General features: G+C 41.3%; 1 protein-coding gene across 3 annotated transcripts; it reads left to right on the top strand.

The window, feature by feature from the left end:
- Positions 1-794: 794 nt before the first annotated feature.
- LOC133444070 (uncharacterized) lies at positions 795-23,453 on the top strand. Of its 3 annotated transcripts, XM_061721538.1 has the most exons (14): positions 795-1,003; positions 1,155-1,363; positions 2,902-2,995; positions 7,619-7,706; positions 9,135-9,471; positions 11,021-11,114; positions 11,581-11,668; positions 11,786-12,092; positions 12,269-12,362; positions 15,763-15,850; positions 16,764-17,082; positions 18,504-18,597; positions 18,705-18,792; positions 20,566-23,452. In XM_061721538.1, exons 2-14 carry the CDS (start codon positions 1,303-1,305, stop codon positions 21,142-21,144), a joined length of 2,331 nt encoding a protein of 776 aa, XP_061577522.1. In that variant the 5' UTR covers positions 795-1,003; positions 1,155-1,302; the 3' UTR covers positions 21,145-23,452. The 3 variants fall into 3 exon arrangements, with proteins under 3 accessions (XP_061577522.1, XP_061577523.1, XP_061577524.1); XM_061721539.1 differs by lacking the exon at positions 2,902-2,995; XM_061721540.1 differs by lacking the exons at positions 795-1,003; positions 2,902-2,995 and having other exon boundaries at positions 1,251-1,363; positions 20,566-23,453.
- The last annotated feature ends 555 nt before the right edge of the window (positions 23,454-24,008 follow it).

Genomic DNA, 24,008 nt, shown 5'->3' with positions numbered 1-24,008 from the left:
ACCAAATCCATACAGAGACATATCTGGGCTTGGAAGTCAACAATCATACAGTGAAAAGTACCATAGTGTTGCCAAATGAACGAGCTTTCTGGAGTTTTTCTTTGAGTGCTGTGTGATGTGGATCAAATATTTTTTATTTATTTATTCTATCATAATAAAAATGTATATATATATATATATATATATATATATATATATATATATATATATATATATATATATATATATATATATATATATATATAGTGTGTGTGTGTGTGTGTGTGTGTGTGTGTGTGTGTGTGTGTGTGTGTGTTTATATATTTTTTTTATATATATATTTTTCCACCTATAAAGGTTTTTACCTTGATATGTTTAATTTTGAAAGATAATTGTCGTTATGTGTAGCCTGGTATCAATCTGTTGAAATTGACTTCATGTTGCGGGATGCTGGCCAGGTTGTTTGCTTTCAGCAGATGGCAACAGAGAGCCGCAACTACCGTTTCATGCTTGTGTGAAATATCGGATGTATTTAAAAAAAGAAAAAAAGGTTGTATTTGTCTTCGCTCATAGTTGATAAATTATTATTATTATTATTATTATTATTATTATTATTGTTATTATTATTATTATTAATAATAATAATAATATATTATAATATTATATAATAATAGATTATATTACTATATAATTAATTAATTATAAGCGAATAGTAACGAAAAGTAAGATATGAAATGCAAAAAAATGGCATTGTTCGCGCTGACGTTCGTCCCGCCCTCTTGTGTCGCTGATCACGTGACAGCGGAGCGCCGTGGTGGTGTTACCGAGCGCACCCTCCTCCTGCAGCGTCGCAGGGCTGGCTTCCCCCATTAACACTAGCCTGCTTTATTTACACTTTCCTGTGCTGCCGGAGCCCCGGCACAAGACCCCGGTACACCGCCGGTGTGGGAACCCGCCGAGCCCGCGGAGAAAAGGCGTCGCTGCGCGGTGGGAAACGCCGGCTCTGCGTCGGGAGGCTGTGAAGGTAAAGCTAACTAGCAGTCCCTGTTCGGGTGTTTAGGCTTGATTTATGGTTCCGCGTTAAATCGACGCAGGGCGTCGGTGTGCGTCGCTGCGTACCCTACGCCGTAGTCTACGTAGGTTCTGCGTCGATTTAACGCGGAACTATAATTTAGGTTTCCGCCTGGAGAGGGATCACCTGAACCCGCACAGTCCTGGGCGGGATGGACCCGGGGACACGGAACCACAGGATCTGAGTGGTTTAACACCGAGACACGGAGACCCCAGCACCTCCTCCATCCTCCTGCCCGGCTCTGCTCCTCCATGATCACCATGGAGCCAGCCCTCAACCCGCAGCTACAGTTCCCGGAGAACTCCTACAAGAGTGAGTCCACACACACACACACACACACACACACACACACACACACACACACACACACACACACACACACACACACACGTCTCTCACTCTCTCTCTCACACACACACACACACACACACACACACACACACACACACACACACACACACACACACACACACGTCTCACACTCTCTCTCTCACACACACACACACACACACACGTCTCACACTCTCTCTCACACACACACACACACACACACACACACGTCTCACACTCTCTCTCACACACACACACACACACACACACACACACGTCTCACACTCTCACACACACACACACACACACACACACACACACACACACACACACACACACACACACACACATATGTCTGTAGATGATATTTTGGTATGATAACCTTCCTGAGTGGCAGCTGGATCATAGTTATCAGCTCATGAAGTTCAGAAAATTACACTTTAGATGCTGGTGCATATCCTGGTTTAGACTCATGTAATCAGTACTGGAGTTGAGGGGGGTGAAGGGGATGGCATCCCCCCCTGAAATAACAACAGTCAAAATCATCCCCCCCTGAAATAACAACAGTTACAATCATCCCCCCTGTAAAACTACCATCCCCCCTTTCCATCCCGTATGTCATTTCATCAATGAATGTGGTTTTACTGCTATTTCAACATTTAGAGTCATCACCAGAAAAATAACACCACAAAAATAACTTGTTTGACAATTTTCACCTGTTTCAAGTAAATTTTCACTTGAAATAAGTAGAAAATCTGCCAGTGGGACAAGATTTATCTTTTTATTACAAGAAAAAAAATATTGTTCCACTGGCAGATTTTTCTACTTATTTCAAGTGAAAATCTACTTGAAACAGGTGAAAATTGTTGTTTTTTCCAGTGATGAGTCTTGTTTTAAGTGTAATGAGATTTTTTTTACTAAAATGAGACATTTTAACTAGACATAAGACAAATATTCTTAAGATTTTGAGTTTTTACAGTGATCCATTTTACTTATCCTGTGAAGGACAGAGTCATATTGATAAGTTCAGAAAACTGTTTTTTATTGTTGTGTTTTGATGTATTTGATGTAAGTCCAGTGGATATTTAAAGCTTACAGAAGGCTGCATTTAACTGCATTAAAAACGTGTGTTGTTTATAGTTTAAAGAGCTGCAGTGACCTCTATGTTGGTCCGAAAGATTCACATCTTAGCTTGAATGAATGCTTAAAAGATCCCCTTTAAAATGATACCAAAGACAATATTGTGAAACATTAACAGAAATCCTGTACATGAGTCCAAACCAGGACATGCACCAGCATCTAAAATGTAATTTTCTGAAGGGACTGGTTGACTTCATGAGCTGATAACTTCATGAGCCACTCAGGAAGGGTTATCATACCAAAATATAATCTACAGACATGGATATTTTCAAAAATTATAAGCAAGTTTTATCACCTTGAGTGGTGCTGATATTTGGTCTGGCCCATGGACTGATGGAGCTGTGCTGCTGCCATGCTGACCTCTGACCCTCCACCTGCAGTGACGGAGGACGACGTGAAGAGGCTGATCGAGTTCAGGGCATCCAACGAGGCTCTGTTCACAGGCAAGAGGAACTCTGCCAAGATAGCCTGGAGGTATGAAGCCCGGTGCTGCTGTCAGTGGCGGAGCTGGACTTTTAACCTTGGGGGGGCCAGAGGGGGCCAGGGCTATTTCAGGGGGTCCACACACTATGACAATGAATCAGTTTCTCCAACAATCAATTGCAATCGAAGTCTCTAAACGTTGAAATGTACATATTAAGCACAGGAGATTAGATTTGTGTATATATAAATTTATGTTCACACTGTTCAAAATGTAAAAAAAAAAACCAAAGACATTTGTTCCTTTTTTTGCAAGTCTTTTGTTTCATCTACAATCACACTGACACTTAATTTTCTTTCACTTCTTTTATGATTTCACTCTGTACCATCTCAGCTAAGCCCTGAAGAATCTAATTTTGGATTTGGTGACTTGTGTACTTTGCGTTCCCACATGCATCCAGCCTTTTTTCCAATAAATTGGTCATGCTTCGTTATTTTGTCTAATATGGCCAAAAAGTTTCCCTTATTCTCGGAGTACTCAGACTCTCGATGACCCATCTGTTCCGCTATATTTTGGGTTGCAGTCAAAAGAAGCACATTTGCAACTTTTTTTCAAATAATATTGATTTTCTTCCACTTTTTTTTCTCGTCGATTCTCATTTAAAGAATTGAACATGGTTTTGTTCCTCTCAGTAGCTTTTTTATGTTGACTCCATGCATACATTGCATACATAGCGCCAACTACTGTACAGGAGGGACATAGCAGTCAGGAGTCACTGATTACAAAACGCAACCGGCTCCTTTCAACAAGACGTGCGCGGTGCCCTGATATGTCAATCATCTGAGGTGGCACTTGGGGGGGCCAATCACATTTCAGGGGGGTCCAGTGCCCCCCGGCCCCCCCTCTAGCTCCGCCCCTGGCTGCTGCTCCTGCTGGTTTCATTAGGAAAAGGTGTTCTGTCATTATGTTATATGGGGAGAGGCCAGCCAATGTCTTGCAAGTAAATGAAACATGCTCACATTCGTTTATAATACACTTATAGGAGACCGTACAAGGTTAGGATGCAAGTTAAAGCAACATAAAAAAGAAGAGTAAGTAAGTAAGTACATTTTATTCATATAGCACCTTTCACAGACAACGGAATGTCACAAGGTGCTTCACAAAAAATAAAACAACATAAGTAATAAGGCAAGGCAAGTTTATTTGTATAGCACAATTCAGCACAAGGTAATTCAAAGCGCTTTACATCAACATTAAAAGCGGCAAGACACAAATAAACAGTAAATAACAGAAATAAATAACACAAATAAAAGGCTCCAATAAAAGTAGAAATACGATTAAAAACAAGACAATACCAATAAAAGCTCCTAGAATAAAAGTACATATAATCAACATGGTGGTCATAAAACAACCCTGTCACTACTGATGTTTAAAAGCTTGGAGAAACAGGTGGGTTTTAAGTTTGCTCTTAAAAGCATCGATGGAGTCCAGAGAACGTAGAGATCCAGTCAAGAGTCAAATCCAGTTTTTCAACAAAGCTTACAGGTGTGGTGAGTCTTCGCTGGCACAGTAGAGGCTTTGCTTGAAGTCTTACAATATGCTACTCTCTTGAACATGGAAAAAATGAAATGAGATTTCAAATTGAATTCACTGTGCTTCTCAAAATAACTAAATTGCTGGAATGAACCCAAAAGCACCAGCAGGATCAACAGTATGAGACTCACACTTTAGTCAGGAGGATTTGACTGAGAGCCACTTCATATTGGCTACCAAATGACATGCAACCTCGTGCTGCAGCTCAAAGCACTTTCGTAACTCGTCCAAATTAGCATCCACTACAGTGTTGCTCAAGTACGGTCCCCACGGGCCGCTGCCCTGCACGCTTTACATCTTTCCCTGCTGTAATACCATTGATTCAAATGACTTGGTCATTTCCAGACTTGTGCAGAACCTGGTGACACACCGGTGGTGGTCGGGTGAACAAGGTGTGTTGGAAAAATCTAAAACATGCAGGGTAGCAGCCATCTGGAACTGGATGTGAAAAACACTGATTTAGAATTTGTTTAGCAAAGATTTATAGAGAACATTTGCTATAAGCAGTTTAAGGAAATCAGGCTGTTCAGTGTGGAGGGAATTCTTTCTTTGAGCTGCATCTGTAGAACAGAAATGTATTGAAAACATATAACTAATTCTTTGGTAAAAACTAGTTGTGCTATGCTACAAATTTAAAAAATACTTTTTTTTAAATGCTAAGAGTACAAATCTCTTGCCCATGGTGATTATCTGATCATGAGGAGGAGACAGAAACACCACAGGAGGACAAGTCTTTAGGAAGGGAGGATTGAGCCTTATAACTGAGATAAATTATTTACAAATTAGAAAATGATGCATTTGTCTTTTATTCCTGTTCTGTATGGCCAATAGCTGCTCTAGAGGAAGAAACCCAAACATTTAATAACATCATATTAACAGATCAACACATCATTAACAAGTTACATCATAAGAAAAAAAAATTATCTCTGGACTCTCTGATGTCTTTTATCAGCAGTAAGGGAATGATTTATTAATGGGACATTGATTATAAGAGCAGACTTCAAAACTGACATTTTGTGCTCAGTGGAGATGTCTGAAAATGTATCATCAATACTTTTATATATATATATATATATATATATATATATATTAGGGCTGAACGATATGGACAAAATTTCATATCTCGATATTTATGCCAGATATCTCGATATCGATACGATACGATATGACTTCGGTTCGGTGAAAACCAAGCATTTTTCAGAAAAATAAAAACGTCAGAAATCAAAAAAGAGTGCAGTTTTATTGATTAGAACTCACTGCCAGTCATCAACATTAACATAAAGTCACTCAATAATAAATAATAATCAAAATATTTTACTGTAGCTCCGCTTTAACGATAAATAACCAATGCAGTTAGAGTTAGAGTTCAGTACATGTTATTGATTATTGATTGGACGCTGCAGCTGAACGGACTGTCACAACATCACTGCAGTTTCATGACGGAGTGAAGACAGATTACAGATTAAACTCATGTTTCACTCCCAGGTTTCATATTTGATTTATTTTCTGTTTCAACAATTAAATATCTAAAAATGTTAACTTTCAATCTGATCAACAAAAGAACCAGAAACAACTTTCTTAATGTATTACTGCGCATGTGCAATCCCCCCATTTGTCCAATCCTTGTTTTTCAGTATCCTCCAACGAATAGAAAATAGAGAAAAGAGTTTTCCACTCGCTGTTTTAATTCCCAATTTCGATTTTCAAACACATCAATGAATTTTTTATTATCAAAACAAAAGATGGGGAACGGATTATTTTGGTTTATTTCTCTATTTTTATTTTGTAATTTCAAAAAAAAAAAACGGATGGCTGCGAAATACACGTCGCAATTTTCACCAAGCACGACTTGCACAACACCTCGCTCTGGTCGACATCATCCTTTCTAAATCCAAAATACCTCCAAATAATGGAGGATGATTTATGTTTTGGCACAAAATTAGATTCTGCACTGCCACCGGCCGCATTATCCTCCGTACTCATGTCTCCTTTCTTCCGTTTGGATTTCTCCGCTCTTCTCCGCTCCGTGTGTGTGTGGCTGTGTGCCGCGTCTCAGTCACGTCTCCCTCCCTCCCTCCTATGTTTGTCATTGGTTGGCTTCAGCTGTCGATCAACAGCAAGCATGAAATAAGCTTTGTGGTTGGCTGGCCGTAGTGGTGCGTTCAAGGGCAATCTTAAAAGTAGTGTTTATGGAGACTGCTCGAGCTTTACAAGCAGGGCGAGCGGAAATATATCGTTTATATCGTTGCTTTTCCGTTATTAATGTCTTGAATGTTCATATCTCGATATAGATACGATAACGGTATATCGTTCAGCCCTAATATATATATATATATATATATAAATAACTCAGATAAACAGCTACACACAACATGTTACAGTGTCTCATTATTAGGGATAAAATTCAAGCCAAAAAGCAGAAGCAGTGAATGGAAAAACTAAGTACACCCATTGATTCACACATTTGTAGAAGCACTTTTAGCAGAATAACTCCAAGTAATCATTTTCTGTTTGATGTTATCACTCACATTTCTCACATCCAGACTGAAGTAATGTTTTTAAATCATTTCTGCACAACAAACATGTGTAACCTCAGTCTTCTTTGCAATGTGGCTTCAGCTTAATTGGCTTAATTGCAAACAAAGGTTTCTGTACCAAATATTAAGTTCTGTTTTTCTGATGTATCAAATACTTATGTCATGCAATAAAATGCAAATTAATTGCTTAAAAATCATACAATGTGGATTTTTTTTTAGATTCCATCACTCACAGTTGAAGAGTACCAATGATAAAAATTACAGACTTCTACATGCTTTTCAAGTGGGAAAACCTGCAAAATCGGCAGTGTATCAAATACTTGTTCTCCCCACTGTATATTTGTTTTTGCTGTGTTATCTATTGAGACGTAATAATACAGTGAAATATGTTAGATTCATGTGTTCTTTTGTTCATGTCAGTATTTTTTGTCATTCGGTGCCTCTTTCACCTCAGTTCTATGATACTGAGTTCGTCTTGTTATCATTCTCAGTTTTGCTCTTGTTTCATTACTGATCCGAGCTGTTGTTGGATTCTGTGTTCCTCAGCACCATCTTGAAAGGTTTGGGATTGGAAGGGAAGTTGACAGCAGATCAAATCGCCAAGAAATGGGACAACCTGCGAACCAAATATAAAGTAAGACATGTTGGAGGAAGTGGCTACAGATCTGGAGTTTTGCCAAACCTGCATCTTCTCACCGTTCTTGAGAAGAAGTCAGGAGAATATGGACTTCATCAGTGTCTCACAGACACTATGAGGTCTGACAACAGCAAATATAAATACATGACCCAACCGGAAATAAACCAGACACATGTACATTTCTATATTTACTCATTAGTCCCCATTCTGTTTTACTGTCATTATTTACATGTTGACGAAACGTAATTGCATAAAAAAAGTAATTTCACACCAGAAGTGCAGTTTGTAGGGAGTTAGGTTGTGTGTGTAGAAAGATGTCGGCTTTTTCAGTTTTCCGCAGGGCTTACAGGGTTCGTTTGTTACCTTACTCCCGCCAGCCCTTAACGGTGTCAGAGTTTTTACATTTGTTGGCAGGTCACTTGCTCTCTGTGTAGAGAGTCAGCTGATTGAGTTCTGACAGTGAGGCATTCTCTCATTGCTTAATAATTTCCAACATTTTTATGCTTCTTGTTTGTGAAAGCTGGTTATCGGCTTTCGTTCAGGGTTTAGTTTTTATACCAACGGCTTTAGAAATATTCAGAAATCGCTGCACTAACATCTGCTGTCAAAGTTACGGTGTGAATTCTGTTAGTCAAGTTCACCTATACACTGCAAAAACTCAAAATCTTACCAGGAATATTTGTGTTATTTCTAGTTAAAATGTCTCATTTTTAGTCAAAAAATGTCATTACACTTAAAACAAGAGTCATTACCAGAAAAATAACTTATTTGACAATTTTCACCTGTTTCAAGTAAATTTTCACTTCAAATAAGTAGAAAAATCTGCCAGTGGGACAAGATTTATCTTCTCATTACAAGCAAAAAAATCTTTTCCACTGGCAGATTTTTCTACTTATTTTAAGTGAAAATCTACTTGAAACAGGTGAAAATTGTTGTTTTTTTCCCAGTGATGAGTCTTGTTTTAAGTGTAATAAGATTCGACTAAAAATGAGACATTTTAACTAGAAATAAGACAAATATTCTTGTTAAGATTTTGAGTTTTAGCAGTGAACAACAGCAGAAGCTGGTGACCACAAGCAAATAGTCATGAGAGGTCGTTGCATCACTGAAGTCATGTGGAAACTGTGACATCATGTGTTTCAGAGATGCACGTATTACCCCATCAGCCTTACTTTAAAGTGATCACCGATCAACCAGTGAACTGGATAATTAAACTTCAAGTCAGACATCCTTTTTAATGACGGTAACACTGATGCTTTTCAGAATTTTTGAAGTAATAGCCTTTACCTGTCGCATTTTATTACGAAAACAGGGTGTTGTTGCAGCAGTTTCCTTCTGCATGTGCTGCCCAGGTAGACCAACACTTCTGTCAGGTAGTGCACGTTCCTCTGGCAGCCTGCAGGAGTCACTGTGTTCCTCTTCCAGGACCTGAAGCAGCCGTACCAGGGCCAGGACCACGTCGGGGTTGTTGTTGAGTCGTGGCCGTGGTTCCACATCATGGATGAAGCCATGCAGGGTCGCCTGTACAACAGCAATCTGGTGCTTACACCAGAGACCCCCGCCAACCCCGTTCTCCCAGGCAGCTGCCAGCCCAACCAGAGCCAGGAGAGCACAGACATCCTGGAGTTCCTCATCAAGACGGAGATGGACGACACGGTGGCAGAAGTGACAGTAGAGGGGGATGGGGAGGTTCAAGCAGACCCCCCACCCGTCGAGGGAGCCCCAATGGGCTGGAGGAGGATGTCGGAGTGCACTTACAAAAGTAAGTGGACACATCTGTTTGACATCACAGAGCTGCAAGTTAATGGGCTGTTCAGTTTGACACTTCAGCACTAGAAGTCAGCCCTCATACGGGACATGGTTACCTTTTATTTTTATTTTATTTTTTTAAACTAAATATCCCTCTATAGGGATGGGCGGTATGGACTAAAAAAATGATCACGATCATTTCTGGCATTTATCCCGATAACGATAAAAATGACGATAAAAAAAATACCAATTCAACTCCACCTTTTTAACTATAACTCTATCACCACATTCAGTCTTTGGAGCCTTCAAATCACTGCTCTAAAAGAATACTAAATACTACTAAACGTCATCAATGGGAATGTTTCTTTCTTTCTTTCTTTCTTTCTTTCTTTCTTTCTTTCTTTCTGGCTCTTCTTTCTTTCTTTCTTTCTTTCTTTCTTTCTTTCTGGCTCTTCTTTCTTTCTTTCTTTCTTTCTTTCTTTCTTTCTTTCTTTCTTTCTTTCTTTCTTTCTTTCTGGCTCATCTTTCTTTCTTTCTTTCTTTCTTTCTTTCTGGCTCATCTTTCTTTCTTTCTTTCTTTCTGGCTCATCTTTCTTTCTTTCTTTCTTTCTGGCTCATCTTTCTTTCTTTCTGGCTCATCTTTCTTTCTGGCTCATCTTTCTGGCTCATCTTTCTTTCTGGCTCATCTTTCTTTCTTTCTTTCTTTCTTTCTGGCTCATCTTTCTGGCTCATCTTTCTTTCTTTAAGGCTCATCTTTCTTTCTTTCTTTCTTTCTTTCTTTAAGGCTCATCTTTCTTTCTTTCCTTCTTTCTTTCTTTAAGGCTCATCTTTCTTTCTTTCTTTCAGGCTCATATATTTCTTTCTTTCAGGCTCCTTCCTTCCTTCCTTCCTTCCTTCCTTCCTTCCTTCCTTCCTTCACGCACACGTACGTTGTGCGTGGATTTAACGCAGCTTTACACAAAAACTTCATCAACAGGATTTTATCGTTTTTACCGTGAGATGACAAATTCTTACCGTGGGGAATTCTTTTGACGGTTTATCGTGAACGGTAAAATATCACCCAGTCCTATCCCTCTGTTTAGACCACATTCTGATACACTCAAGCTTTCACGCCGTCGGTAGAACTGGGTTCTATCAAGTTTGGTCTTCAGACACATGTTTCATGTATGTTGTGTTATTATTTCTTGGTTGATCTCAAACTGCAAAATGCTGTTAAGAATATTTCTACAAAAGTGCATGTGGTGTTGGACATATGAAGAACGGCACAAGATAATTAATCTGTAACTGCATGAACACCAAATTAGATATCGGGGGCTTTGATTGTTCTTGACTATAGTCACTGTTTTCCATGCAGTTGTTCAATAAAAATTGTAATAGTTCCTTCATAGAAACCGTTCATGGTGTCGGCTGTGTTTTACATTTCAGTAATAAAGTGTTTTGGTCACAAAACCGGAAGCCAAGACTACTGCACTGACATCTCACATTTACTGTGATGTTGTCTCAGCTTGATTTGAAGTCTGAAATCATTCCTCCTTTTAAAAAAAGATGCTTCTCATCTGCAGTGACCGAGCCAGAAACCGAGAGGATGATCAAACTTCGAGCTGCAAATGAGGCGCTCTTCACTGGCAGGAAACACTCGGCAAAGCCTGCCTGGAGGTTAGTTCATGTGGTTTGGAGCTGCGGCTTTTCTCCCGAGAGAGATCACAACGGATCAGGCTGGGTTCACGGTTCAGTCAGGATGTGTGAAACATCAACTGAGCTGTCAAAAGTCTTATTCATATGTTTGATAAACTGTTCAGAGATCACAGCAAAATTGAATCACTTATTTCATATTTAATATAAAGAGTGTCTTTCATTGTTTGGTTCTTAAAAAGATTCAGAGAATTAATTGGTATTTTCTGATTTCCTTTTTTTTTTTTTGTTTTTATTACATTTGAGTAAATTATAAAAATGTAAAAAAAGAAAGATCCAACAGCAACGTATTACAGTATTCAAGTTGTTTCTGGACACTATTTGAACTCATTTCCAAGTTGCTTAATTAAAATTTTAGTTTGACGTTGGTCTCAAATGATCTGAAAGTAATATTGAAGTTATTGATTTCTTCAATTGTCTTTCCCCGTAGATCCATTCTGTATGAGCTGGGCCTTCAGGGGAAGCTGACCACAGATCAGCTGGCCAAAAAGTGGGACAACCTGAAGAGGAGATACAAGGTACGTCCTCGTCCTGTTCTCCGTCAGCAGCAGCGATGTCTCTGTGCCGGGGTCGTGCCCGGTGCCAGCAGGTGCTGGTGTTGGCGGGAGGATAAGGTCCCTCTATTTGTCTACCAGGAGCTGAAGTTTCCTTCGCGGAACGTGGAGACGAACCCCAGCTCCTGGCCCTGGTTCTATCGAATGAATGACGCCATGGAGGGGCGATTTGCGACTGCAGCCCCCATCCTCACTCCCATTGTGGAGAGTGAAGATGATTACTGTGAGCCATTGTCTCCAACGCCAAAGAAACGAGCCCGTCGGATCCGAGGGGGGATGGCCGAGTTCCTGACAGAGACTGAGATGGACCTGTTGGTTGATAACGAGGAGAAAAACGGCACTGAGGCTCTTGGAGATCTGCACCGGATCACAGAGTTCACTCACAAATGTAAGAAATGCTGGAAAACGTCATATGGGTGTGACTTTGTTTCATGGAAGAATAGTATTCCATATTTGATTATGAAGGAAGTCTACTCATGAATCAGTCACATGAGATTATTTCCTGTAAAATCAGGATTAGAAACAAAACCACAGTTTGATCGGTGAATTTGTCAACTTTTGCAGTGACAGAAGACGACACAAGGAGGCTGATTGAGTTACGAGCTGCTAACGAGTCTCTGTTCACCGGGAGGAGGAACACGGCCAAGCCAGCCTGGAGGTGACCGAGCTTTGCCATGATTTTCTGAATGAAATTAAAAACTGCAGCTCTGAAAATCAGTCTCAACTAGAAGGAATGTTTATATTATCTTTCTGGGTGTTTTTTATTAAATTTTTTAAGCAATATTCAGTTTGCAATAAGGTTAAGATATCCTTTATTGATCCCCCAATACGGGGTTGAAAAAATATAAATAAATTAGCGCTAACCAACAATACATTTTTTTAATCTTAATTAATCCATGATTTCTGTAATTAAAGCAGCACAACGTAACTTTCAGCTTTTCTGAGTTTGGCGGCATCTTTTGGACAAAAGCGGTATTGTTTTACCAGAAAGAACACTACGTTTCCCATGAGCACCAGCGCGTACTGCCGGAAAACTCCTGTCCCGTCGCTGCATTTGTTTTGAGAGAAGACGGGACGCTTTTCTGTTTCACCAAGTGAACAGATGGAACGCAAAAAAAAAGATGTTAAACTGCTGGAAAGGAACTGGAATTTACCGGGATACCTTAAACAAGGAAGCCAGGGAGCGGTATATGGAGAAAATAATGATTATTAACGGTTTGGATCCATATGAAATCCCCTATCAAAGAATGGAGCTCCTCGTCGGAGCTGCACTCTTTAGAAAGGATTTACTGCTGCAGTTCTGCAGAACCCACGTCTTAGGCTACCTTGTTTAGGAGTGTTTGGCAGCTCCTTTGGTAAATGTTTGACTCGCCATGTGTTTCAATAAATTAGTATAATAGTACAACATACAGTACATGTTTTGTATCCCTCTTACTTCTCTTTTCTTTTTTTTTTTGACTGCTATATTATGTTGAAGAGGCTCAGAGACGTGAGCAATATTTTTTTTTCCTCGTGAGATTATTTTTTTCCTCTGCAGCTACAAATAGAGTTAATATTTTTTCCTCAACAAACTAGTTTTATCTGAAGATTGGGGTTAATCGCACCGCAGAGCGCTGGCCAGCAACTGCGTTTAGCTGGCGAAGTGGGGAATAAAACCCGAGTTTTGATCCGACGCCCGTCTGTGTGAGTGTTTGTGGTTTACTGTGTGGAAGGTGTTTGGTCGTTACAGCCGCGATCTAAGCAAGCCGACGACTCTTTCACTCTTTTACTCTGTTATATCAGATACTTGACCTCCGTGGTTCTGCCTCCGAGCAGGAAACCGGTGAAAAGTTAAACCATTAGGGTCTTTTCCCCACGTCTGTTGTGTGGAGCTGCTGCAGCAGCAACGCAGCAACAGCTTCTGCTGAGCTCTGAGCTCCAAGCCCCGCCCATTTTCGTCTCGACTACGAATCGGGAAGGAGGGGGAAGTGACGTATGCCGTAAAGCAGTCAAAGCCGTAAAAATGTGTAGTTTTTTAGTGTGGCAGGGTTCCTACCATGCTCCTCAAAGTTACATAGTGCCAGTGAAGGCGATACAGACCCCTCAGACCATGACAGAGGTTTCATTAAACCTGTTGGAAGTTGATGTACCATCAAAATGACTCTGGAAACATGATATTGAGGTGGAAAAGTTACGCAGTGTCGCTTTAACTATGCGATTCATCTCGCAATCGTTTTTCTCTAAAATTTCAAGGAAAAAGTGAAAAATTAGAAAATATGTTTCTCTATTTTTCTTTTTGTGAGTGGGGATATATATTGTTTTTCGGCACTACCTTGTTCTCTATAGCTGATATAACATGAATTACTCCTATGTGGGATCAATAAAGTTCTTATTTTTGCCATCTGAGAAAATTAAATATATTATATTTGGTGCCTAACTGTTTCCCAAGTATATTAGTGCGTGTGTGAATGAATAAATGAGACGTAAAACGTACATTTCTTTGTAGAAAGGCGCTTTATGAAAATAAGTCCATTTACTTGTATTAGTTTACAGCGCAGTCTTGCCACATCCAATATGGCGGCGACGTTGACGTATCGCAGCAGCTCGATGGGGCGTCTACGTTTATATGTCTATGGGCGGCGCCGTCGGTGACTCGTGTCTTAACAACATGCTTTGTGATTGCTTGCTGATTGAAAGACAGACGAGTAAACGAATCACAAACCAGCTTTTCCTCAACACTCCGCCTCCCGGTCATTGTGACGTTGTGATTGGTTTGTTGTTTCAGAGCCGGAAGTGCTGCAGTTTTTTCGGCTACGGAAAAATATATTTTTGCGCTATGCGTTAAAAATTTTAATTACGTCAATACGGCAAGGAATTAATGCTGCGTTAACTCGTTAATTTGGCCACCATTAAAATAAAAATATAAACACACACATATGTAGATGAAAAAATAGAAATATATACAGACACACAGCAACAGAGTGGATGGAGAATAGAAAAGTCCATCCAGAGCAGGGAGAGGTTTAGTCAAGCTGTTGTTCTGAAGTCTGATGAGAATTGGTGTGACGGAGCGTCTGAATCGTCCGGTCCTGTATCTGGGTGGGATAACCCGCTGGCTGAATGAGCCGCCCATCAGCCACAGCTCGGTGTACGGAGGTGGAGAAGGATCCTCTGGGACCGAACAGATTTTCTCCTTCACCCTCTTCTCAGCCACCTCCAGGCTTTCCAGGTCCAGTCCCACCACAGAACGGGTTATTAAGTCTGGTGTCGTCACCAGTCCTGACGCCGCCCCTCCAGCCCACTACAGTGAAGAATAGTGCTGGTAGAAGGTCTTGACGCCCTGCTGCACAGGCACAATGAGCTCAGCCTCCTCAGGAAGAACATCCTGCCCCGGCCTTTCCTGTAGACGAGGGCCTTTTGTATGAGGAGTAGGGATGGGCGGTATGGACCAAAACATTTATCACGATAATTTCTGGCATTTATCCCGATAAAAAAAAATACCAATTCAACTCCACCTTTTTAACTATGAATCTATCTCGCTCTCGCTTACTTACAAAAACTTTTTTTGACGGTTTATCGAGAACGGTAAAATATCACCCATTCCTAATGAGGAGTCCAGTCCAGTTTATTGTTGATGTGGGCCCCTGAGGTGTCTGTACGAGTCCACTGTCTCCACCTCCTCACCCTGGATGGTACTGTAACTGGCGCAGGTTGACTGGTTCCTCCTGAAGTCCACCATCACTTCCTTAGTCTTGCTGCTGTTGAGCAACAAACTGCAACCACGCAACAAACTCTCCAGCCGTCTGCTGCACTCTTCCTCATCATCATTGCTGATGCATCTGACTTTGGAGGAGTCGTCAGAAAACGTTTGGAGCTGGCAGGATTTAGAATCAAACCTGAAGTCAGAGGTGTAGAGGGTAAAGAGGCACCCCGGTGCTGCTAGGAATAGCCTCAGATACGCAGCCGTCCACCCTGACGTGCTACTGCCGTCGTACATAAGGTCAACTTCTTAGGCATTTATAAAACTGTGGAAAGACTTACAGCTGATTTCCCATTTTTTGTGGTTGGTTTTGTTGCAGAGGAATAGTGAAGGAGATGGGTCTGACAGGGAAGATAACACCTGACCAAGTTGCCAAGAAGTGGGACAACCTGAAGACCAAATTCAAGGTGACAAACCTCCTGCAGTTTGTTCTGCAGTCCAGTGCAGAACAAATTGTACCACATTCAGTGTTTTTTGTTTTAGATGACAGGTCAGTAGCTTTGGCCCGATGTGTAGTTACCAGTACTGGATTTGGGGGGGGATGAGGGGGGATGGCATCCCCCCTGAAATAAAAATGGTAAAAATCATCCCCCCTGTAAAACTGCCATCCCACCTTTCCATCCCTTATGTCATTTCATCAATGCATGTGGTATTACTGCTATTTCGAGTCATCACCAGATAAATAACACCAGAAAAATAACTTATTTGACAATTTTTTATCTGTTTCAAGTAAATTTTCACTTGGATTAAGTAGGAAAATCAGATTTTTCTACTTATTTTAAGTGAAAATCTACTTTAAACAGGTGAAAATTGTGTTTTTTTTCCAGCGATGGGTCTTGTTTTAAGTGTAATGAGATATTTTTACTAAAATGAGACATTTTAACTAGAAATATTACTGAAATATTCTTGTTAAGATTTTGAGTTTTTGCAGTGATCCATTTTACTTATCCTGTGAAGGACAGAGTCATATTGATAAGTTCAGAAAAGTGTTTTTTATTGTTGTGTTTTGATGTATTTGATGTAAGTCCAGTGGATATTTAAAGCTTACAGAAGGCTGCATTTAACTGCTGCTATGTCATTCCTGCAGTATTTCTGCAGGTGTTTTGGTCAGTGCTATTATTTGTAATATATTATATTATTTGTAATCAGCACAAATTATCTGTCCCCATATGATAAAATCCACCATCCCCCCTGATTCTTTTTTTACAACTCGAGTACTGGTAGTTGCTATGTTCTGTCTCTGGAGGGCAGCTTAGTGTCAGCCAGAGGTTTGGCAGAAGCGTGTCTCTTTTATGGGCTCTGTTGTGTTTGTGCCTGCAGGACCTGAAGTTTCCACCTCGAGGGATGGAGGGTCAGACTAACCCGGCCTCCTGGCACTGGTTCCAGCTCATGAGCGACGCTCTGGAGGGACGCCTAGTGGGAAAAGCTCCCAGAGTCACGCCCGTCTGGACCAGTGAGGAAGACAACGTGCTTGTCTCGTCTCCACCCCCCGACAGAGACTGTCTGATGGCAGACAGGAGCAGCGTGTCAGAGCTGGAGTGCATTGTGTGTGGAGACAATGGCGAAGCTGACGGGAGCGTCACTTATATCGACGCCAGTGGAGAGGAATGTTCTACGCCCTCAGATCTCTCTTACAAAAGTAAGAGTTGAGGGTTTTCCATCCTCACAATTATATAGATTTCTTTTATAGTCAGCCATAGAAACTCCTTGTTCTCTGCATATTTAATCCGGTGTGTTATTGAAGCATATTGTTGAGTGAGGGGTTCCACCTGAACCGCTCTGACAGCTGTCATTAACTACAGCTTTCTGAAATGGGCAAAAGTATGGAGTATGAGTGTTAAAGGTCACGCCTGCATCAGTGATAAGCACAGAAATTACACTGAATCTGCTAAGTTGTTAGTCTAGTTCGGGGGTTGGCAACCCGCGGCTCTAGAGCTGCATGCGGCTCTTTAGCACTGTAGTGGCTCCCTGGAGCTTTTTAAAAAACCTTTTTTTTCAATTTTTTCTTGTTTTTCTCCTTTTTTTTCTCTTTTTTTCCCTTTTTTCTCTTTTTCTTTTTTTCTTCTTTTTTCCTTTTTTTCTTGTTTTTTTTTCTTTATCTTTTTTCCTTTTTTCTTCCTTTTTCCTTTCCTTTTTAATCTCGACATTTCGACTTTTTTCTCGACATTTCAACTTTTTTCTCGAAGTGCATAATGAAAAAACTAAACTTCCCCCAGTTATAACTAATATAGATAAATACAGCATGTGTTGCCTTCACTCTACAGCTGCATGCGGCTCTTTAGCGCTGCCCTAGTGGCTCCCTGGAGCTTTTTCAAAAATGTTAAACCCTTTTTTTTTTTTTTTTTTTCCTTTTTTTTTTCCTCTTTTTTTCCTTTTTTCCTTTTTTTTCTTCTTTTTTTCTTTTTTTCCTTTTCTCCTCTTTTTTTCTTTTTTCCTTTCGACTTTTTTCTCTACATTTCGACTTTTTTTTCAACACGTCAACTTTTTTCTCGACATTTTTACTTTTTTCTTCACATTACGACTTTTTTCTCGACATTTCGACTTTTCTCAACATTTCGACTTTTCTCTCAAAATTGTACTTCAACATTAATCTCGACATTTCGACTTTTTTCTCGAAGTGCATAATGAAAAAAAAATCTTGCTCCTCTAAAATATTATTTCGATTTTTCTCCTGCCTGGCCCTAATACTCTTCCATAGATTCGTGTAACAAAAAGAGTCATGTGGAAAGACATTAACATGCTACATTTGCAGCCGAGGACCCAGTTGTAACTAATATACCGTATTTTCACGACCATATGGCGCACTGTGTGGAAAGGCGCACCCTCAGTTTTTCATTTTCATTTTTTGCGGCTCCAGAGATATTTGTTTTTTGTGTTTTTGGTCCAATATGGCTCTTTCAACATTTTGAGTTGCCGACCCCTGGTCTAGTTTAATATTGTTTATTTGTAAAAGAAACATGTTTTTATTACAAAAAACGCCCCCAGAACAGAGACTTGTCTACGTTTTCCTGTGGTAGTTCAGATCAATCAGCCGTGTGTACATCTGTCTGTGTATCAAAGTGACAGACCAGGACACCAAAAAGATGATCAAACTTCGAGCTGCTAACGAGATGCTGTTCACCGGGAGGCGGAACGCTGCTAAAGCTGCCTGGAAGTAAGTGTCATTTTTAGTAAGATTTGAATGGGTCGGCTGAGGCTGCTTAGTGTCGCGTGGATGAACTTGTGGTGTTCATGTCATGTCACGTCTTGACTCTCTCTCAGAGCCATCCTGAAGGAGCTCGGACTGCTGGGAAAAGTCTCCACCTACCAGATGGCCAAGAAGTGGGACAATCTGAAGAGGAGATATAAGGTGGACATTTCACTAGAATCCTGTGTGTTTAAGAGATTACAATACTAATTACTTTAGAGGGAGTTCAGTGTTTCTGCCATATTTGAAATCCACGAGTGAATTAGTCAGTCGAGTTTTCAGACTCTACAGGCCTCAGTTAGCGTGTTAAAGTTCATGTCACTACGATTACAGAGGCTGAACTAGTAAATCTTCTATGCAGGAATTTCCAGGCAACAGCTTCTTCTATCTAAAAAGAAAAGAACTGATTTGTAAAGTTGGATGGATCTGGACAGATTAGGCAGAAGTGCAGATGCTGACACTTCTCAGGGTCAGCCACTTCGTCATTGTGCCAGTGGTACAGGCAGTTCATCACATCTTTCTATGGGGATTCCTTCTCCATCTCTTCTTCCTCCTCACTGGATTTCTGCTGCCTGAAACACGCAACTTTCATCATTAGGGGTCATCTTCTGGATGTACTTCTGGATATTTTTTTTTTGGTTTTATTCTGGATGATGGCTTTGATTCTCACGAATCTCTGCCCTTCCTCCTCCCACTTCATGTACAGTCTGATGGGGTTGGATCTGGGGTGTAGCTCCGTGTAGCGTGACTAGTTTCCTTGTCTTGATATCAGTGGCTTCCATCTCTTCAAGGTGGCCAGGTACCTGATTATTGGTAGGGCATCTGTGTTGATGGCTGTTCTGGATCCACTCAGCTAGCTGCTCTGGCTGCATATTTAAGAATATGCAGCCAGTTTTGAATCATTTGTTTCTGTTTTGTGTCTGAGAGAATCACTAGTTCTGTGTGAAGAAATGACTTAAAGGTATGTATAGTCAGTAATGTTGGAGAGCTAGCAAGATCTGTGCCCACCACCCAAACGTGCGTCCTGCCCACCCAATCAAAGTTATGGGAATCCTTTATTTTTGTATATAATTTGATTTTTTTATAAATATAAAAAAATATCACAGAATATCTGTACCGTTTCTGATTGGGTGGGCACTGCGCATCATTTTTAGACACAACAATGAACGCATACCGCAAAAGTTGTGTCTCGGCGGAGGGACCCGACGTCCCAGCAAAATGAGCACAACAGAGAAGTGTTCAGAACAGCACACAGAGCACACACTGAAGGCGGATTTATGGTTCCACGTTACACCAACGCAGAATGGTGCGCGTCGCCGCGTACCCTACACCGTACCCTACACCGTACCCTACGGCGTTGCCGTGGCAACAGAGCCTGCACAGCACCGCCAGCCGCACCGGCGCTCTCCACCCTCGCCGGGATGGAGACGCCTCCATCCCCACGGACCCCCATACTGGGGAGGTGGTATTTTTGGCTGCGTTTTCTTGTTTTCTGCGCCATTCTTCAGCAAACGTGACTCGAGTGTGTGAAGTTTTCCGGCAAGATTTTCGATGTGACGAGTGCGCGCATGGGACAGAGGGGGGCGTGGGCGGGACTTAAAATGAAGGCATCTGATTGGTTCTTTCCCACCTGCCAATCCTCTGGTCCTCTGACCAATCCGTGCCACTCAAAACAGATTGGTCAGAGTTTTTACAGGATTAAAGCTGTCAGAGAGGTCGGATTTTTTTCTTTCCTTTTTCTGAACACATTATTCACTGGCTACTCTCAGGATGGAAGGACCATTTCACCCAGTATAACAATAAATGTTTTTGAATACGATAACAGACTATACCTTTAAGTTAACTTGAAGTTAAACTGTTGTTTGCTTATATTATTGGTAATAAAACAAAAATTGCAATAAAACTCTTGTTAAAGCTAAGTTCTGCTCCCCTCAGGACCTGAAGTTTCCTCCCGTAGGAATGGAGAGCATAGCTGACGGCGCCTCTTCCTGGCCGTGGTTTCACCTGATGAATGAAGCCATGGAGGGCCGGCTGGTGAACAGCGCCCCCCTCCTAACTCATGTCCCCCAGGACGACGATCAGCACCCAGAACCCGCCCCCAGAAACAGGTCTCGCCCGGCTCCACCCCCTCCCCTCCCTTCATCCTCCGCCTCCACGGACTTTGGACAGGAGACGTTCAGCGACGGCGTGGAGCAGAACCAGCGTGGCGCGGAGTCGTGCGACGAGCCGCTCGGCGGACTAGAGCAGGAGTGGGAGATGGTGGAGAGGGAGCGGGCGGCGCTGGAGCGAGAGAGGGAGATGGTGGAGAGAGATCGAGCCGCTCTGGAGAGAGAAAGGGCGGCGGTGCAGGCGGAGAGGTTGTGGCTGGACAGGGAGCGGGCCGCCATGGAGCAGGACCGGGCCCTGGTGGAGCAGGAGAGGGCAGCACTGGGCCGGGAGAGGGAGGTGCTGGACCAGAGAGCCTTGATGCTGAACTCTGTGGGACACTCGGGGCACCTCAGCAGCCTCATGTAGGCCGGCATGCCGTGGGGACGTGGACCGTCCCTGTAGACCAGTGGTCCTCACTCCAGGTCCTCGAGAGCCGCTGTGCTGCTTATCTTAGATGTTTCCCTGCTCCGGTAAACCCTGATACAGATGACTGTGTCACCAACAGAACTGTGCAGACCCGGAGGAAAGATTGGTGATGACCACTAATTAGAATGAGGTGTGTTGGTGCAGAGAAACATCAAAAACGTGCAGGACAGCGGCTCTCGAGGACCAGGAGTGAGGACCACTGCTGTAGACACATCTTAAAGAAAGGAAAAAAAACCACTGCACCTCTGTGGAACCCCGGTGGTTTCACTGGGTGACGGGCTGACTGAGGTGCGAAGCTGGTCCTCCCGTGGGAGGGATGTTGGATATCTTAGCAGTAAGTCAAGAGGGTCAAAACATCAGTCATCAAGGTTAAATTAAGGAAACATTAAGACTTTTTGAGGCAAACCGCTGCAGATCTATTCTTAAATTTAATTAGAGCTGTTCATACCACCACCAACGTTATCTTTTTACTTGTTTTACATTCCTAAGTACAGAAACTGTGTGTTGCACACAGAGCAGGTGGATTTCCTACACTGAATACTGTTTCTGAACAAGCCGGATACACATGGCTTAGCATTGAGGATTACAAATGGTTAATAAAAGGGAATTCATTAACTGAGAATGCAGAAAACATTGTTTTATTTTGATACTGGGGTTGTCTCCTCATTATTCCTCGTTCAATGATCAGTTTCATCTCTACTTCAAAACTTCAAATGCAGATGTCATGTGATGCATCATTTGTTCTCCTCTTTATTCTGTTAAAAGTGTTAAAGGAAGCAGCAGTTGCAGTAAAACTGTACTAAAACATAAAGGCATCTTTATCCACTCAGATGCAAATTAAAATCCAAATGTCTGAATTAATCATACAGTTGAAACTACAAGGTTTACAAACAATGTTTTTTTTTAAATCACTGCCCGACATTAAATTAGACCAAACCTTTCCTGTTTTAGTTCAGTTATGATGACCAAAATTATTTGTATTTGCTAAATGCCAGAATAATGAGAGAGAATAAATGTTAAATGCATTGTTATCGTGTTTGCAGTAATAAATAGACAGAATTAGATTGTGCAGCTCTGATCCCAGAGGGGCTCACCAGTGCTCCCAGTAAACTACCACTGTAGAAAGATGAACAAACAGGTGGGATCTGGACAACTGTCCTCACAAAAGCTTCCACTCAAACTAATAACTCCTAAACACTGGCAATTCCCCCCCCGAATTTATCTGGACCCTTTGTATTTATGTACAAAAAAGAGAAACATTTTTGCAGCACTGGTTACGTTCCTGACATGTTGATGTCAGAGCAAAACATCTGCTTCCCAGAAAACCAACTTCAGCTGGTTTTCCATGAAATCAACCCAGTTCAGCTTGGAGTACCAGCTGAAATGATGTGAGCTGGTCATCAGGACCAACTGGACTTTATCAGCACAAATTGTCAGGCGTTGAAATCGCGTTCAGAACAGGTTAAAGTATTGACGGTTTCTGTAAAGTCAGAGGTTCATCTGTGAATCAAGTGGGAATTGCCTCCTGAGATGAACAGATGCTTAAAGAAGTACTTCCGTTTAGTTTTCAGTCCTGACTGAAGTGCTTAAAAAGAACCTGTGATCTATGTTGGTGAGAGACAGTTGTTTTTAAAAACTGTTTGTTTAATACAGAAATTTAAAAAAAACAGCGTCTGGTTTTCTGTTTATTCGTCTGTTTGTGTGAAATAACTGGAAGATTGTCTTTGAAAAAGATTGATGAATGATCGCAGCAGGTGGTCTCCTTACTCTTTTCCTATCAGGATTTAACAACAGATGTAACAAGAAGGTGCACAGATATGCAGTTCATAACTCAAGCTGTTAGATGGACGTGCATCCTTGTGTCACCTACACCTGCTTGTTCCTGCAGAGTTTCAGAGGATAAGGTGCAACTCGGAAACTCACTGACCTTCAGTCTGTTCAGAATCAGCACTGGACAAACGGGAAGATCTCATTAAAGACGTGGTGGTATGTTTGATGAATAATAAAAGCTGCACCAACTGAAAGGAAAAATAAAATATTACAGCATCTGTTTTATTCAACCCCATGTAAACTAACACCGTGAAGTTCCTGTTTCTTTTCATGTGCTTTGATCAACATTTTGTATGGAAGGATGGATCCAGCAGGTTAGAGGAGCGACATGGTTAACTAAAGTGAGCCTTGTAATTATGTGTCTTCAGTCTTGCAGTCTGTCTGAATAAAGGTTTAAAAGCGGGGACCACACCGAACATGGACAAGAGAATAAACATCAGTTTTATGTTTACAGATGCAGAAATTCAATTCCTTTTTATTTATATAGCATCTACTACAACACCAGTTTTCTATAATGGCTTTCCAGAGACCCAGAACATGACCCCCAAGCAATTATTACTTAAATGAGGCATTTAAAGGACAGGACCCTGTAGTTACTGTGAAACATGGAAGAGGTTGTTCTGGGGTTGTTTTTCAGTGTTTTAAATCAGTGCATCTGTGATTTGTTCTAACCTTTAAAGGGGACCTATTATGGCATCTAATACCTATTTTAAACAGGCCTTGAATGTCTTAAAAACAAACTTTTGATTGTTTTTGATAAATAAATTAGAAATTCAGTCTCTGAGCCATGTCTTTATCATCCCAGTCTCTAACCTCATTATCTATGCAGGATTCTGAGTGGGCGGGGCTATGATAATGAGGCTCTGTGCTGATTGGCTGCCTGAATGACGCGATACACCGCTACGAAAAAATGGCGGAAGCTCCGGCTGGCGGAGTTAGTTGTGGGCGTGGTTTCACGCATCGGAGGCCAACCT

The sequence above is a fragment of the Cololabis saira genome, chromosome 5 (genome assembly GCF_033807715.1).
Source record: "Cololabis saira isolate AMF1-May2022 chromosome 5, fColSai1.1, whole genome shotgun sequence".
NCBI classification, from domain to species: Eukaryota; Metazoa; Chordata; class Actinopteri; order Beloniformes; family Belonidae; genus Cololabis; species Cololabis saira.
The sequence above is the reverse complement of the archived record's forward strand: the minus strand, read 5'-3'. Positions and strand labels throughout refer to the sequence as shown.

Bases quoted from the DNA above. Each gene is read 5' to 3' on its own strand.
- LOC133444070 (XM_061721538.1), top strand. From the start codon at position 1,303: ATGATCACCATGGAGCCAGCCCTCAACCCGCAGCTACAGTTCCCGGAG. The intron at 15,851-16,763 runs GTGACAAACCTC...TTGTGCCTGCAG, and splicing joins ACCTGAAGACCAAATTCAAG to GACCTGAAGTTTCCACCTCG. The intron at 17,083-18,503 runs GTAAGAGTTGAG...TGTGTATCAAAG, and splicing joins CTCAGATCTCTCTTACAAAA to TGACAGACCAGGACACCAAA.